Genomic DNA, 15699 nt, shown 5'->3' on the forward strand with positions numbered 1-15699 from the left:
GTGGTTACTGACATCTAAGAGTGGGGGATGGGGACACAGCCAGGTGCGGCTTGATCAGATACAGTAGTAAAAACACCCCCAAGCCCTCGGGGTACCCTAGAACTCTGAGGGGAAGATGTGGCTGGCCTGGCTAGGAGAGGGAGCCAAACAACACGTCCTCCCTGTGACAGCGAGTAGGGAGGATGGTGCAGTCAGACCCAAGCTGACCGCGGCTGAGTGAAGGATAGATTGATATGGGGAGGGCTGTGAGGTAGGAAGACCAATTAGAAAGGTCCCTATTGGAAGGGTCCAAGCTGAGGTGAAGAGGGTTTGTACAGGATCAAGGATGATGCAAGGTTGTGAGCCTGGGTGACCAGGAGGATTCTAGTGTCTTCAACAGTCATGGGCAAATTAGGAAGATGGGAGGGTTTTTCTGTGGGGGGGTGAGTTTTGGTTTGAACATGGAGAGTGTGAGATGCCTGAGGGACTTGCAGTTCAAAATGTCCAGTAGGCAGTGAGTGACGAAGACTGAAGCTGGATAAATAGATCTGGGAATCATCTGCAGAGAGATGATAATTGCATCCCTGGAGAGAGTGTACAAGGAAAAGAAGAAGCGGGGCCCAAAGTCAGGGCCTTGAGGGACACCCACAGTTAGTTAATATAAAATGGAGAACCAACATAGAGGGCTGAAGGAGTGGTCAGATCAGTAGGGGAACCAAGAGAGGAGGGTCATAAGGACAGGGGTCATCTGGTTATCTGTTAGGTAGCCCCACGTGAAGAATTCTTCTCTTCCACTTTTTCCTCTTCTCTCCCCTCCCCCCATGTCTCTGCAACTTCATGACTTCTCCACCCCACCCAAACCCCACCTTATGGGACCATAAAGCTGCAAGGGATCTTGGAGACCAGCCTTATTTTACAGATAAGGAAACTGAGGTCCAGAGAAGACTTTCCCAAAATCATATATCCTTAATTAAAAATTAATTGGATGATTAATTGGTAAATAATTAATATCAGCAAAGCTGACATTTGAACCCAGGTTCTATGACTCCAAACCATCTTCTTTCCTTTTTACTCCTCTCCCCATTCTCCTATTATCTGCCCTGCTGCTCCTGAGACTCTTCCAAGAAAGGCCTTCATCATTCTTTCTTCTCCCTTTTAGGGATCCCTTGGATGCTTCTCCAAGGCCTGGCTCTCCATTCCACCTGCTTTTCTCTGGGGCAGCCTGGACAACACCATCTGTCCAGGAGTTTTATCCAAGATTCAGTAATTACGTGTGGGAGGGATGAAAGCAGGTGTGCTCAAGGAACCACCTAAGGGAATGCCCATTACTGCATGTCCCATTCTACACAACTGTTAGCAGCAACTTTCAAACCCAGCTCCTCCGATTCCAAAGTCAGTCTTGCTTGTTCAACATCATTTTTCCTCTCGAAGAATCTAACATACTCTGTGATTTAAGAAGCTATATTCAGAGTAGCTGCCTGCACATTTTTACTTCTTGCCTCTCCTGAAGCAGACAGCCTTTTCCAATTATACACAAATAGGAAGAAAGTTCAATGAGTTGAGCAATACTGACTATGACAGGGAGTGATAACATCACAGATACTTAGAGGCAAGGGGGACATTTTGCATAGTGTCTTTTTGAGTTATTTTTCCAACAGTGACCTTGAGTGCCATAAAGCCAACAACCACTCAGCTTTTGGAGCAATAAACACATTAACTCAGTATCCCTTCACCTCTGAGCCTCAGTTTCCCAATCTGCAAAAAGAGAATAAAACCTGCCCTTCCTATCAACCTCCATCTGGGTTGTCTGGGGAAAGCCGCTTGTGGATTGTATGCAAGCTTGGAATACATATCCTCAGTATCTAGAATACACCCCCCCTTTCCACCTTGACCCCTTTCAGATAACTTTCATCTGCTCGACAGAGATCTCGGATGTCCTAATTATTTATATCTTGTCTCCATCATTTGAATGTAAATTCCTGAGAGTAGGGACTGGTTTTTGCCAATTTTTTTTTTCCACCCCCAGCACTTAGCACTGTACTGGAACACAGTAAGCACTTAATAAATGTCCGTAGACTAATAAGTCAACCCTGAGACCTCGATGAATGTGATTTCAGCAGGGTACAGCCCCGAAGAACCAAGTGATAGTGGAACTCCAGTGTGGCAAGAAGGCTTTTTGGAGGGCAGCTAGATGGCACAGTGGATAGAGCACCGGCCCTGGATTCAGGAGGACCTGAGTTCAAATCTGGCCTCAGACACATAACACATACTAGCTGTGTGACCCTGGGCAAGTCACTTAACCCCATTGCCTAGCCAAAAAGGAAAAAAAAATCATTGTGAAGAAGGCTTTTTGGCTGGTTTTTACATCTTTGGGGCAAGTGCTGAAAATCTCAGAAGATCATTGTTTTCAGTGACATTTCCAGAAGCAAGTGTTCTCCCTGGCATCCTTGAAAGGCTCAGCTTAAGTGCCTGAGAATAGGAGGCCCAAGCCCCACAGCTGCTGGGCTGTTCCCCCAGAGAGCAGGTTGCATTGAATTTTAATTACTACAGGTGTGCTGTTCCCACCCGCTGATTACAGGCAAAGTCTGTTTTATTTGCAGGTGTTAAGATATATATCTATGTGTCCTCAGTACCTAACACAGTGGGTGCTTAATAAATGGAACAGAATACAGACATAAAGAATGAGCATGGGCATTATCAGCTGTTTACTCTGATGGGGGATTTGGCCCCTGTGCCTCTGTGCTCTAACGCATCAGAATATGGGAGGGGAGCCCCTGATACCCTGTCTCCAGATCACTTCAGAGCTCTTTCTCATCCCAGTTAGGGGCAAGTGACACTTAGCAGAAAGACTGCATAGGAGTTTAGCCAACATTCTCCTTTCTTGGAGGGAGGGAGGAAGAAGGGAGAGAAGGAAGGAAGGAAAAAAAGGAAGGTAGGAGGGAAGGATAGTGGGAGGGAGACAACTGTCAAAACATTTTAAATACATTACAAAAATAACTGTCAAACACAGAGAAAACAGATTACCAAACTCCTTTTAGGAAGTTATATAGGACTACTACCCTAACTTGGGCTAGACAAAGCAGAGAAATAGAATTATAGCCTAATTTCCCTAATGAATATTGATGAAAACATTTTAAAATACGACCTTAGCAGAGATTAGATCTGTCACTCTCTCTTCTCCCTCTTCCTCCTCCCCAATTATTCATTACAACCAATTTAGATTCTTCTAAGTGATGCAAGAAATACTTTCAAAATTAAAAAAAAACCCAATTAGCATAATCAAGAATATAAACAATAAAAACAAAAGGATGTGCTCCTCTGGCCAAAGAACCAGTCATTACTATATTGTCTGTTGTGGTTTCAGAAAGCTTAAATCCTATTCTCCAAAACCACCTTCTTAGCCAGCTAGTAGTTAATTTTTGATATCCTATTTTCTCATGTAAGATTCTTACCTTAAGCAGGCAATAATGTCTTTTAGTTTCCTACCCAAGGCTTCATAACTTCTGGAAATTCTTTAGGAATGAGAAAACATTGCCTTTTAAAATTTTTTATCGGTCATTTCGAACCCTTCTCCACCCCATGGATTCAATCCTCCCTTGTCAAGAAGGAAGGAAGGACATAAGCATTTATTAAGCTCCTACTATGTGCCAGGAAGCAAAATAATTAAGCCAAAATATCCAGTACAGAGACCATATCTGGCATTATATACAACATTTATCTAGTTTTGCCACTAAGGGTGAGATAATTTTCGTTATCTAATGAAGTACTTTAGAAATAACCCATTTATCATTAGTTCATCTGCCTATAAGCATGTCCTTTTACTAAAGCAAGTCACTCATCTATTTGCAAAAACTTTGTTAGCCCTTTATGGTTACTGTTTGTACATGAAAGTAAAAAAACTTTATTTTTTAAATCAAATTTTGAAAAACCACACACACAAAGTAACTGCTTCCAGAAACGAGACATATAGTTCAGGTCTTTCCACTTCAGCACCTCTACATATGAACAATGTTTTCTGAAGTCCCAATCTGCGTGGCCTTCAATATGTTATAACGCCCAATTAGCATTCCTGAGTGCTTAGCTTGGGCCAGGCACCATGCTAGGCTGTGGGGAGGCAAGGGTGAAAAAGAAACCACGCCTGCCCTCTAGACGTTCACATTCTCTAGTCCCAAAGGGTTATTCTACAGTCTTCATCTCCCGTCATTAAAGTGTACACCATGAAGAGTTGGTTGAGAAGCATTCCAACCCCAAAAGGGCACCAAATCTACCCAGAATTTAAACATAAAAACCTGAAAGAGTGAAACCCCATGTTTTTTACTACCAGATGACCATAACAATAACCCAGTGGACACAGAAAGTTCAAATGTTTCCTGGAATGGAAAAGTCATTTAAATCTCTCTGGGACTCCATATTCTCATATACAAAATTAGAGGGTTGTACAGGAGTCTATAAACTACTCAAATCGAACCCTAACCTTAATTCTCTCCAATGACGCAGATTTCAGTTCATCCATGCCCGCCTCTCCTATGTCTGGCCAATATAATGTCATCACTAAGCGGCTAGCCTACCGGGAATGTGCTTCCCCACAAAAAGCCAGCATGGTCTTTGGAAAATTGACTTGGTCTGTTACAGGGGCCATAGGGAAGGCCTTTTGTATGAAGAAACAAAGTAAATTATGTTCAGTACAATGTTAGTGTTGTGTATTACAACTCTGAAAATGATTAATCCATATATCACATCTCTGGCCACACTCTTCTTTAACCTTCATTATATCATGTTGTTGGGTTGGTTTTTTTTAGAAAACTCCATTTTTACCAGTAGTCCTGCATAAATGAGTCTACTATAAATAAGAGTTCTATTAAGTCCCTACCAGTAAATTTTTCCTGTGACATGTTCAAATCTTTAGGCCTTTTTTGTATAATTGGCAAAATCCACCATTTTCCTTCTAAGAAGATTTTTTTTTTAGTACTGATCTCTTTATTTTTTTTTTAAAGAGTACCACAAGAGAGCTCTCCTCTACTGCCAACCTCAAAAACAAAATACAATGACACAGGAGGCAGCCACTGCAAAGAGGGGTGGGGTCTGAACAAGTGAAAGCAAAGTGGGCCCCAGGACAAACACTGCCTTGAAAGGACTCCCCATCGGCAAGTTCTCAGTCCAACCTCACCGCAAAGTCCTTGACTTGGTCAGAGCCAAACGCAGGGTCAACAGCTCCTTTCCTTTTGCGTGAGCTGCCAATACTGGATTAGTTCCTTGGGAGAATAGCCATGGGCAGCAACCAAGCGCTTGAATTTACAGGTATTAAATCTAATCCGGTACAAAAAAAAGAGATCATTGGACTTGGGAAGGTGGATGTCCACTTTTAAGATGCTCAGGGTGATCCCAACGTAAACGTCTTCAAATCTGATGGGCTGACGTGGGCCATCATTTCATACACTCGGAGAACCAAGTCTCTGGATAGCACGTAACCCAAGCCGCTGCAGTACGGTGGAAACACCCTAAAAGGATACTCTTGGTAGGAAATATATGTTTTTTTGAAAAATTCTCTATTGGAAAAATTCTCTATGAGAGGGTAGCCCATGAAAAAGTTCTCAGACTGGTTGTATGTCAAAAGATATTTCACTAAGTTTCCAGTGTTGATAAAAACATCAGAGTCTGCCTTCATTACATATTTAGTTGTTGGGCAAAACTCTGTAACCCATCTGAATGCCATGATTGTCTTTAAGGTCAGGTTATAGTACGTATCTATAAAGTCCTGGCGGATTATGTCACCATAAAGAATGCTTTCATCTTGTACAGATAAGGCCAGCGTGTTATCTTCTGGCTCCATTTGGTGGCCTAATAAAAAGTAGGTTAGGACTTCTTGTCCCCACCAAGACTGCTTTGCACCCCAAGTAACTCGAATGGCCTGTCTGGCTTTCACATCCGCAGGGCGTGAGGTCACCAAGATGACAAGGAACGGGTCCTGCTCTGAGCAAGTTACCCACTCTCGCAGCGTAAAGGCAAATTCTGAGTGGTTAATGGGCTCGTACTCGTAGAAATACATCCAGTTGAGGTTCTCGATGACAGTGTAGGAGGGGAGGTTGAGGTACCAGAGCAAGGTGACCGTGAGGAGGCAGAGTAGCCAAAGGCTGCATCTCAGGCATCTCACAGACATTCTGGGCCTTCGGGTGGCCAAAGGGGAGGCTGGAGTTGCAGGTTTTGGGGGCTTGTAAAAGAGAGCCCCAAAATCTGAAAAAAACCAAGGAGGCCTAGATGAGTACTTTCCTATCCTAGTGGTCCCTTGTCAAATGGTTTGTGACACACAGTCTGGCTGCCTGCAAACTAATACCGACACACGGAAATGCATTCCCATTACCTCCTGCTCTCCAGGCTTGCTGTAGACTTCCTATCATGGCCCCAGCCAGATTCCCACCCCACACCCTCCAGCTTCCTTGTATCTCACACTGCTAAGAGCCTTTCTAATGCTCTTCCATAGACCATGAGCTCCTGCAGGGCAGGGACTCCTGCTTCTTCTTCGATCCCTAGTACATAGCATCATGTTTGGCACATAGTAGGTACTCAATAAATGTTTATTGATTAGTGAATTGAAACAGGCTGTGTCCTTTGATTAGGGTTTTTGTTTTGTGCCCTTTTTTCTCTCCTTTGCTCCACGTAACCTAAGTCTCAGTTTCCTCACTTGTAAAATGAAGAAGGTGAGCTAGATCTTAGGTGTCAAACTCACAATACTCCTGAGTACAGCCCAAACCAGATTAAAATGTAATGGAAACGATTTAACCAAATAAATAAAAGTAAAATAGAACACAGATAATGTTAACGTGTGGTTTTCTAAGTCAATATGCAGTCATAGGAACTCTTCTGTACATTTAATGGTGCCCCCCCCCCAAATGGAGTTTGGGCTCAGTGACGTTCAAAGACCCTCCCAGTTCTTCAAGGAGGAAAAGGAGTGAATGCATGAAAAACACCACCAGCAAAATGCATTTCTCCTCCATGTGCTAGCTGCTGAGGCCCCTTCCAACAATAAACTCTGATTCCACATGCACCTATGAAGCACCTACTATGTGGCAAGCACTGGGCTAAGCACTGGGGATACAGAGAGAGGCAAAGGAAAGCCCTCAAGGAGCTTACAGTCTAACAGGAGACAACATGCAAACAATGCAGGAGACATCAGAGGGAACCATCAGATAGAAGGCATTGGCGTTGAGGGCGATGCGGAGGGCTTCCTGTATGGATTTTAGCCATGATGAAGGAGGCCAGAGAGGTCAGGAGGCGGAGAAGAGGAGGGAGGGCCCTTCAGGTGTGTGTGTGTGGGGGGGGTTGATGACAAAGGAAAATGCACCTTGGGCTTCCTGGCCCCAAATCCACCCTGTTCGATGTACTACTCAAAGAGACAGGTAAAGAGGAACCCAAATAGTCTGGTCTCCCAGTGCCTTAAGATTAGGCCAAGATAAGGAAAACTTGAAACCCTACTGCTATGGGTGAAGAGAGATGTGCACTGAAAGGAGCTAAGGACCTTACACTGGATGAGGCCTGGGGGATTTGGTGCTTAAAAGTCTACTTATCCTACCCTGGGAGAGAGGGAACTGGAAGCCCAGGGGGCAACGGGCATCTGGAACACTAGGAGAGCATGGATACCAGGAGGAGATTTCCAGGCAAATGTAAAAAAAAAATCAATGAGAGACTATAGGGAGGGGCTCTCCTAGGAGCCACTGCACGGATACCTGCAATAACTGGCATTATTCTGGGAGTGAGGCCCAATGGAAAAGAGGAATCCATGGGACAAATTCTACGAGGCATTGGCAGAACTGCCTAGAGGGGACAGCCTAGAATGGATACCTTGGAAGCTTTGATTTTGTGAAGAATATAGAGAAAAGAGAGAGACCAGATAATTACAGGGGCCGTGAATCAGAGAATGAGGATCTAGAGCAGGTGTGGGGAACCTGCAGCCTTGAGGCCACATAAGGCCTTCTAGATCCTTGAGTGCAGCCTTTTAGAACAAATCTGGATTCCACCAAAAGGCCACACTTAAGGATCTAGAAGGCCTCATGTGGCCTCAAGGCCACAGGTTCCACCACCCCCACCTCCGGTCTACAGTAAATAGAAAGAGAATATGAATAATGAAAAGAGTGAGAAAAATCTTTTTTGGAAAGAGGCACAAAAAAAATTTAAAAAATAAGGAACAGGACTAGGGGAAGGGGATGAGAAGACGGGTGATTTAATCAAAGGAGAAGAGGGGATCAGGGTGAGGGGAACAGGACTGCCTTTAAAAAAAGATTAAAATGAAGGAACATAATACTGTCTTTACAGCAGAAGAGTGACCTTGAAACTGAAAAGTTTCTGCACAGACAATATTAGTGCATGTAGGATGAGAGGGGAAGTGACCAAATAGGAAGAAAAAAGAACCTTTGGATCAAATTTCTCTGGTAAAGGTTTGGTACCTAAGATAAATTAATAAATATAGCTAAAACTAATAGCCATTCCCCAATAAATAAAGAGCTAAAGGATATGAACAGTTCTCAAAAAAAACTTAAACCACTGTATAATATTCATAATCACATGAAAAAAAGTGCTCCAAATCACTAATAATAAAAGAAATTAAAAGCAAAACAATCCTGAGGTTTCACCTAATACCCTTCAAACTGGCAAAAATGACCAAAAAAAAAAACCCCCCGAACAGTCAATGTTGGAGGGGTTGTGGATAGGCACACTAATACATTATCGGTGGAGCTGTGAATTAATGTGACTATTTTGGAAAGCAATTTGGAATCATGCAAATAAAGTAACTCAAATGTCCATACCCTTTGAACCCAAGATTCCATTACTGGGCTTCTATCCCAACAAAGCCATTGATAATACAATGGCATACTACTGTGCTATAAGAAATGATGGGTGTGATGAATACAGAGAAGCAAGGGATGAACTGATGCGGAGTGAAGTGAGCAGAACCAGGAGAACTATTTTTACAATGACTAGAACACCATAAGAAAACTTCAAAACTCAAATGAGGGCAATAATCAAGCCCAGCTCTAAAGGCCTGAGGATAAAGCCTGCTGGCCACAGCCAACTCTATTCTGTGGGATTATGACATGATTAAATTGGAGGGAGAGGAGAGAGGGCTAGTGATAGTAACACAAAAAGAGAAAAAATATCAATAGAGCATTTTTTTTAAATGCACAGAAGAGTTCAGAATGAAATTAAATAAGTGAAATAGCTTTAGGAACTAATGAGAAAAGTCAAGTTGCATTTGTTCATAAGTCCATGCTTTAAATGAAAAGATGGCTAAGGAATGGTAGCTCGAAGTTTTTAAAACTATTTTTCTTGTTCAGTCATTTGCACTCATGTCCAATTCTTTGTGACCCCATTTTGGGTTTTCTTGGCAAAGACTGGAGTGGTTGGCCATTTCCTTCTGCAGTTCATTTGACTGTGATGAGGAAACAGGGTTAAGTGACTTGCCCAGGGTCACACAGCTAGTAAGGAAGTGTCTGAGGCCAGATCTGAACTCAGTCTACTGTGCCACCTAGCTGCCCCCAAAAGAAAACTATGGACATAGGCAAAAATAAAAGAGAGTAGGTTCAGCTATGATGACATAAGAAGAATATAAATTAAGGGCTCAATACACAAAAATGAAATAAATCAGTCAGTGGAAAATCAAATACTTGGAAATCTATTTTGTCTTAAGTAGCATTTTCATTTAAGCTTTGAAAAGAATTATGGTACCCATGACAATTCAAGCAAAATGCCAGTCACTCCTAATAATTATATCAAGAAAAAGAGAGTGGTATGAGCATATGCTTTATTTTAAAACACACTTTTACTTGCTATCTTTTGTTTTTGCATCATCTACATTTCCTAAAATATCTGTCCTAGAGAGCAATCCCTTATAAGAGGTGTGGGAAAACTTTTTGGCATGGTTTGAACCTAGCCCTGCCTGGCTGAGAAACCAGAACTGTTCAATGTTTAACTCTCGACCTCCAGTTATGCTGTCCAGAAATGCAGTCAGATCCGAAGACTGATGAAAGGAATGCAAAGTTTTCTTCCAATATACATCTGAAAGCTGTGCTGGTCAATCAGATAGTGTTTCCTTATGCATTTCATTGAATCCTATTTAATATGTAACTTACAGACATGGGGGAGGCACCTCTTTTCTGGCTCTCCCCTTCTGCAGAACTTAATAAATTTCTTCCCTAAATTATTTCAGTTTAGGAATCTTTTGTCTTCAGCTAAAGTAGAATTTTTTTTAAAAGGGGGGGCAGTTTGACGAAGTCCACCAAGCTATGGAAAGAGCCTGACATTCTGTGCCATGTTCCACCCTCATAATCTCCCAGATAGGTCAAATTTAATAGGTAGATTTTGTACTCTGCTCCACCTGGAGGGAAGGCTGGGTTAAGTTCTGGGTCCCACAGTTAAGAAAAGGGCCATGAGAAGTGAGGAACACTCATAGGACTATAGGATGGTTGGGGGCCTGAAAATCATACCATAATGTTTTGGCTCAAATGGCATTTTCTAAAGCACGACATGTTTTTGATATGAAAAGGAAAAACGGATCAGCAGGCATATTTTTCTTCTGCACTTCACATATTACTAGCACAGGGAATGGGGGTGGGATCTTTGAGCATCATGCCTTAATACTGTTATTTAGGAAAAACGACTATGCCATTGACATCAGCTCAGAAGCTCTTAACCTTGAATCTGTGAACTTGCTTCCCTGTGAACTGTGTTTCAAAAGAAGTGGTTTCCTTCATCATCCTCTGTGTTTTATTTTAAATAAATAAATTTTAAAAATTTTAATTAAAAAAAAAAATCGAGGCTCCAACCCTAAAATGTCTTACAAAATACAAATGACCAAAATTCTGTTTTGCTGTTCATCTATTGGTCCTCTTTGAGAATGAACAACAGCACAATAACAATGTATTTTATTTTATGCGCTTAAAAAATTCTGCGAGAGAAGCTGCAGGCTGTATCAAGAGTGTCCAAGACACAAAAAAGGCTCAGCTGCCCTGCATTAGCTGCTCTGTGCATTTTGAAGGGTCGGCTTCCAGCTCTTCTCAGCTAAGTTTAAAAGCCTTTCACTTTCCTTTCTTTAAAAAAAAAACAAAAAAGATGAAAACTAAAAGCGTTTGTGATCCTTTAGGAATGCTGGGCTCTTTGTAACACATTTCAATTAGTGTACATCAATACTGGGTGATCCGGGTCCAGTGAATGCATTACACAGAGAAGGTCAAGAAAAGTTTGCCAGGAATCAAGACTGGGGCTGTCATTTCATTGGTTGAGGGACTCAATCCCCAGGTAACAAAACTTCCTCCCAATGCAGGTCAGCACCTTCTCTGCTGCCTCAGCCTCAGGGATGTCTAGATTAGAGGTGTCCAAAACCTGGCCCACAACACACCCCAGGAGGGTCTGAGCCAGATAAAAATTGAATTGGGAAATATTTAATAAAATAAATTTTGAAACAAAACAAAAATCACATTACATTTTAAATTAGTGAATGAGGTCCACAGAGATGTACAGTGCAGTGGCCCCCATTCTATCTGAGCTTGACCCTGCTGGACCAGATCACTGAGAGGTGTTGAACCCATCTCCACCCACGCCGTTACTCTCCCTCTAATAATGGGTCTAAATGACTTTAACTAAATTGAATTTCTCCATTATGGCAGATTTTTCCACTGGATCTACTTTATAGTATCTACATCACCAAAGAATGTCTGTTGGCCCAGATCTGAAGACAAGTTTGTTTAATAAGCAGTGATCGTGCTTACTGACCTGAAACAAGAATACCAGAGGTAATCTCATCAGAGCCCTTTTCCAGATGAAGAAATGAGGCTGGGAAAATCGAAGGGCTCTCCCTAAGGTCATCTAAGTAGGAAGTTATTTGTTAAAATGGGTTTTAGACCCATACCAGGAAAAGGTAGGAAAGCAGAACTAAGTCATAAGTTATACGGGTGAGATGGGACTGGAGAGAAGTCTCATGAGAGCCAGAGGCTCTGGATGTGAATCCTGCCTCGGTCCATCTCAACCCTCTGGGCCTCAGTTTCCTCATCTCTAAAATGAAAGGGGCAGGACTCAATGACCTCCAAGTTCCCTTCAAGCTCCAGGCACTGTGCTGAGTGCTGGGGGCACAAAAAGAAGCCAATCATTGTCCCTGCACTCAAGGAGCTTTTTAATGTAATAAATATCAGTCATTTTTACTATTTCCATAGAAAAATTATTCTGTAAGTATATTTACTTGTGTTTTTTAATCTTTCCTTCAAACAAAGCAGTTGTTCTGGATACAATATCCTCAAACAAAGCATCATGAATTAATAAAAAAAATTTTAATTAAAAAATTGGGGCAACTAGGTGGTAAAATTGATAGAACACTGGCCCTGGAGTCAGGAGGACCTGAGTTCAAATCCAGCCTAAGACACTTACTAGCTGTGTCACTTGACCCTGATTGTCTAAAAAAAATTTTTAATTAAAGAAAAATTTAAAAAGCAAAAATAAAAAACCGATGAAATCTATGATCCTATGAGGGTAGGAAGACCTGGGTTTGGCATCCTGCCTCAAGTACTTATTGGCTGTGTGACCCTGGACAAGTCATTCAGCTTCAGTTTCTTCACTAATGGGGCTCAAATAGTTGTCACTTACTTCACAAGGCTGTCATGAAGATCAAATAAGATAATGTATGTAGAACGTTCTACAAACCTCAAACTGCTGTCTGTTGTAATAATTATTAATGTTATTATTGTTATTTTCTAGACCAGTGACTTCTTTGGTGGAGTGAACTGCCTCTTCCTAACTTCGATCACTAACATCCTGCAGCTTAGCTTTTCAGAGAGCTACCTAGGAACGGAGGTGGTCAAATAATCAGTCTTTGGAGAACTAAAGTCTCGACTGCGCATACTAAGCCAGTCTCTGGCACAGAGGCCTTGGGCCCTTACTGAATAACCACACCAAACAATTATGATGAAGCTTTGAAGGAATCTTCTTGGTTGGAAAGAATCAAATGGAAATTATATTAATGTAAGTTATAAAATAACAAATTCTGTTTGTCATCTTAGCAACACTTCTGAAGTTTTAATCCTGGCTTTTGGCAACAGCATTTAAGACAGTAACTTCAAACTTTCAGGAAACACTTCATCTCATATACAGTTGCTTAAGGTATGTGTGGCCTGGCCATTACATGGAATATTTCAGACTAATAACTTGTTTCTGTTGACTCAAAAGGACCAGGCATCTTGGCTCCAGTACAGATAAGTATGTCCATTTTAAGAAAAGCTGGATGAGCTAATCTGGGGGAGGGGGGGATACCTTACATTGTGTCAGGTAACAAAAACAACTGAGACATTCTCAGTGAGTGCAGTTAGCAGTACAGTTAACAGAGATTGTCAATAAGGAAATAAACTTCTCCTTAAAAAGAAAATCCCTCTTAAGCACTGTTTATTTTGCACAAAAATGATTTGGAAATCCCCCAAGATCTTTTCAGCAGGTATACAATGTCAAAATTATGTTCACGATAATACTAAGATGCTTAAATGTCTATTATTCTAATATCAATGGATATAACCTCACATGAAGAAAAGCATTTATGGGTGGGGGTGGGGAGTGATGGTCCGCAATCATTTTTAAAAGCTATGTGGGCAGGTAGGTGGTACAGTGGATAGCATGCTGAGCCTGGAGTCAGGAAGGTAGGAGTTCAAATTTGGCCTCAGGTATATACTAGCTGTGTGACCCTGGGCTAGTCATTTAACCCTCTTTGCCTCAGTTTCCTCATCTGTAAAGTGAACTGGAGAAGGCAATGGCAAACCATCCCAGTATCTTTGTCAGAAAAAAAAATAAAAACCCAACTGAAAGGACTGAACAACCACAAAGGAGTTCTGAAATTTAAAAGAAAAAAGTTTGAGAAAGGCTAGCTTAAGAGTTCTCCACCCTCCCTGGCCAGCAAAGTCAGACCATCAAAGATTCTTCAGGTCAGTGGCTTATCCTATCAGAGAAAAGACAACTGCAGAACATACCAGCGCTCTCAGACTGGGGTAGAAGGAGGGCCTGCTGTTCTCGGAGATTGGTCCAGGCCTAGTTCCATCCTCATCTCCGTGGTCAGGGTCAATGTTGCAATGCCATCCTCCACCAGACTACACTGGGAAGAGAGCACAGAGAAATGGCACCAGTCCATGGCCCCCTCTCTCCTTCACCTAACGGGCAGACTCGAGTTGGTCTGTGTAATTTTGTTTATTTTTTCCCTTGGAAACACACTTCTCCTCCCCGCCCCCACCTCAAACCATAACCACATTCCTCTCCTTCAAGAACCAGGTTTTCACTTAGATTCCCCCTTTTTGGCCGTAGAGGCAGCAAATGGTCAGTTATGGGGAAGCGGAGTATTCCAAATGCAATCCCGGCCCGAGGCTCGCTAGCTGGGTGACCCTGGCTATTAGCATTCCAGCCAGGCCTCAGTTTCCTCCTCTGTAAAAAGAGGAATATGGACTGGATCGGTAGCATTCCCCCCTCCCCCAAGTACATTTGTGATTCCGTAGGCACATTTCTTAGTAGGGTAAGTGATTCCCCGGCTGGGAGACCAACCTTTCTGCAGACTTAGGGGTCCCGGAGAGGGAAGGGACCGATTCAACCCTGGCTGGGGACCGGGCTCTGTCCACACGAGGGAGGTCTCTGGTTATGGAAGCAACAGTGTCACCAGATGCCGGCGGAGAGATCCACGGGGCTCCCCAGCGAGCACGCCCCCCCCCCGCCCCAAGCCCAGGTTCTGTTCGAAAACACGAACTAAGAGGGGAGGTGGAAGGGAGCGGGGACGATCCCAGTTCGAATCCTCGATCTTCTCCCAGAGTGACCTTGGGTATGGGGGCACTAGATGCCTGTAAGGCCCCAGCCTTGCAGGGTCTAACTTCTCGCCGGCAGAGAGACTCCGAAAACCCCACTGGGCACCCGCCCAGGGAGCGGGAGGAAGGGGGAGCTCAGTGAGGCCCCCTCCCCGCTGCACATCTAGGGGGGAAGGGCGTGGTGTCTTCCCGTCCCTCCTGCCCCCCGCTCAAGTCGCGGCCCCGCCCTACCTGTCCGGCAGATCCATCGGGCCCCCTCTTTCCCTGTCCCGCCTTTCCCGCTCCTTGCACGAGAGATGAAGGCCGGGACTGGAAGCCAGGCCCACTCGGGACCTAGAGGTACCGCGACCCCCGCCTCGGCCCGGCCGGAGTTCCCGGCGTCGGCCCCTGCGGGCAGCTCCGTCAGCTCGGCCGGACGCCCAGTTCCTCCCTTACTTCTCCCTTACTCCTCCCTCTCCCCGGGCCCCTTCCGAGGGCGCGCAGAACGCCCCCCGGGGGATGCCTTGTCTGGGCCCCCTAGGCCGAAGCCCGGGCGGATCACTTAGCAGAGGAACCCTCTGCTCCCCACTCGGTGGAGGGAGTCAGTGAGGTCCCCGCCGGGCCGGGGCCCGCGTGGGGCGGAGGGCGGGGCCCGCGGGGGAGGGCGACTCCCTCCGTGCTCCGCCCTGTTAATCCCAGCTGGCTCCGACCCGAGTGGGAGCTCACGGAGGGCAGGCGCCCACTAGCGACGCCTGGGCCCGACTAGAGCCTTAGGGCCCCTCGCCTAGGCTGCTCAGGGCGCGAGCCAACGGAGAGCCCGGGGCAGAGGCCGGACCTGGGGGGAAGGACAGGGTGGGATGGCGGGGGGGGGGGAAACTTCCTGCCTCAGTTTCCCTGCGGGGTCATCAAGAAGTCGGTAGCTGCGGAGGCCCGT

At 44.2% G+C, this 15699-nt stretch overlaps 1 protein-coding gene across 1 annotated transcript; it reads right to left on the minus strand.

Annotated features, from left to right (window-relative positions):
* Positions 1-3843: 3843 nt before the first annotated feature.
* Positions 3844-15406, minus strand: B3GALNT1 (beta-1,3-N-acetylgalactosaminyltransferase 1 (Globoside blood group)). The gene is given in 5 exon segments (XM_020988826.2): positions 3844-5392; positions 5395-6210; positions 13971-14092; positions 14533-14619; positions 15018-15406. Coding segments are annotated over 2 exon segments (951 nt in total). The 5' UTR covers positions 6137-6210; positions 13971-14092; positions 14533-14619; positions 15018-15406; the 3' UTR covers positions 3844-5183.
* Positions 15407-15699: the final 293 nt, after the last annotated feature.

Source organism: Phascolarctos cinereus, unplaced genomic scaffold, assembly GCF_003287225.1.
Source record: "Phascolarctos cinereus isolate Bilbo 61053 unplaced genomic scaffold, phaCin_HiC Scaffold_7;HRSCAF=346, whole genome shotgun sequence".
NCBI classification, from domain to species: domain Eukaryota; kingdom Metazoa; phylum Chordata; class Mammalia; order Diprotodontia; family Phascolarctidae; genus Phascolarctos; species Phascolarctos cinereus.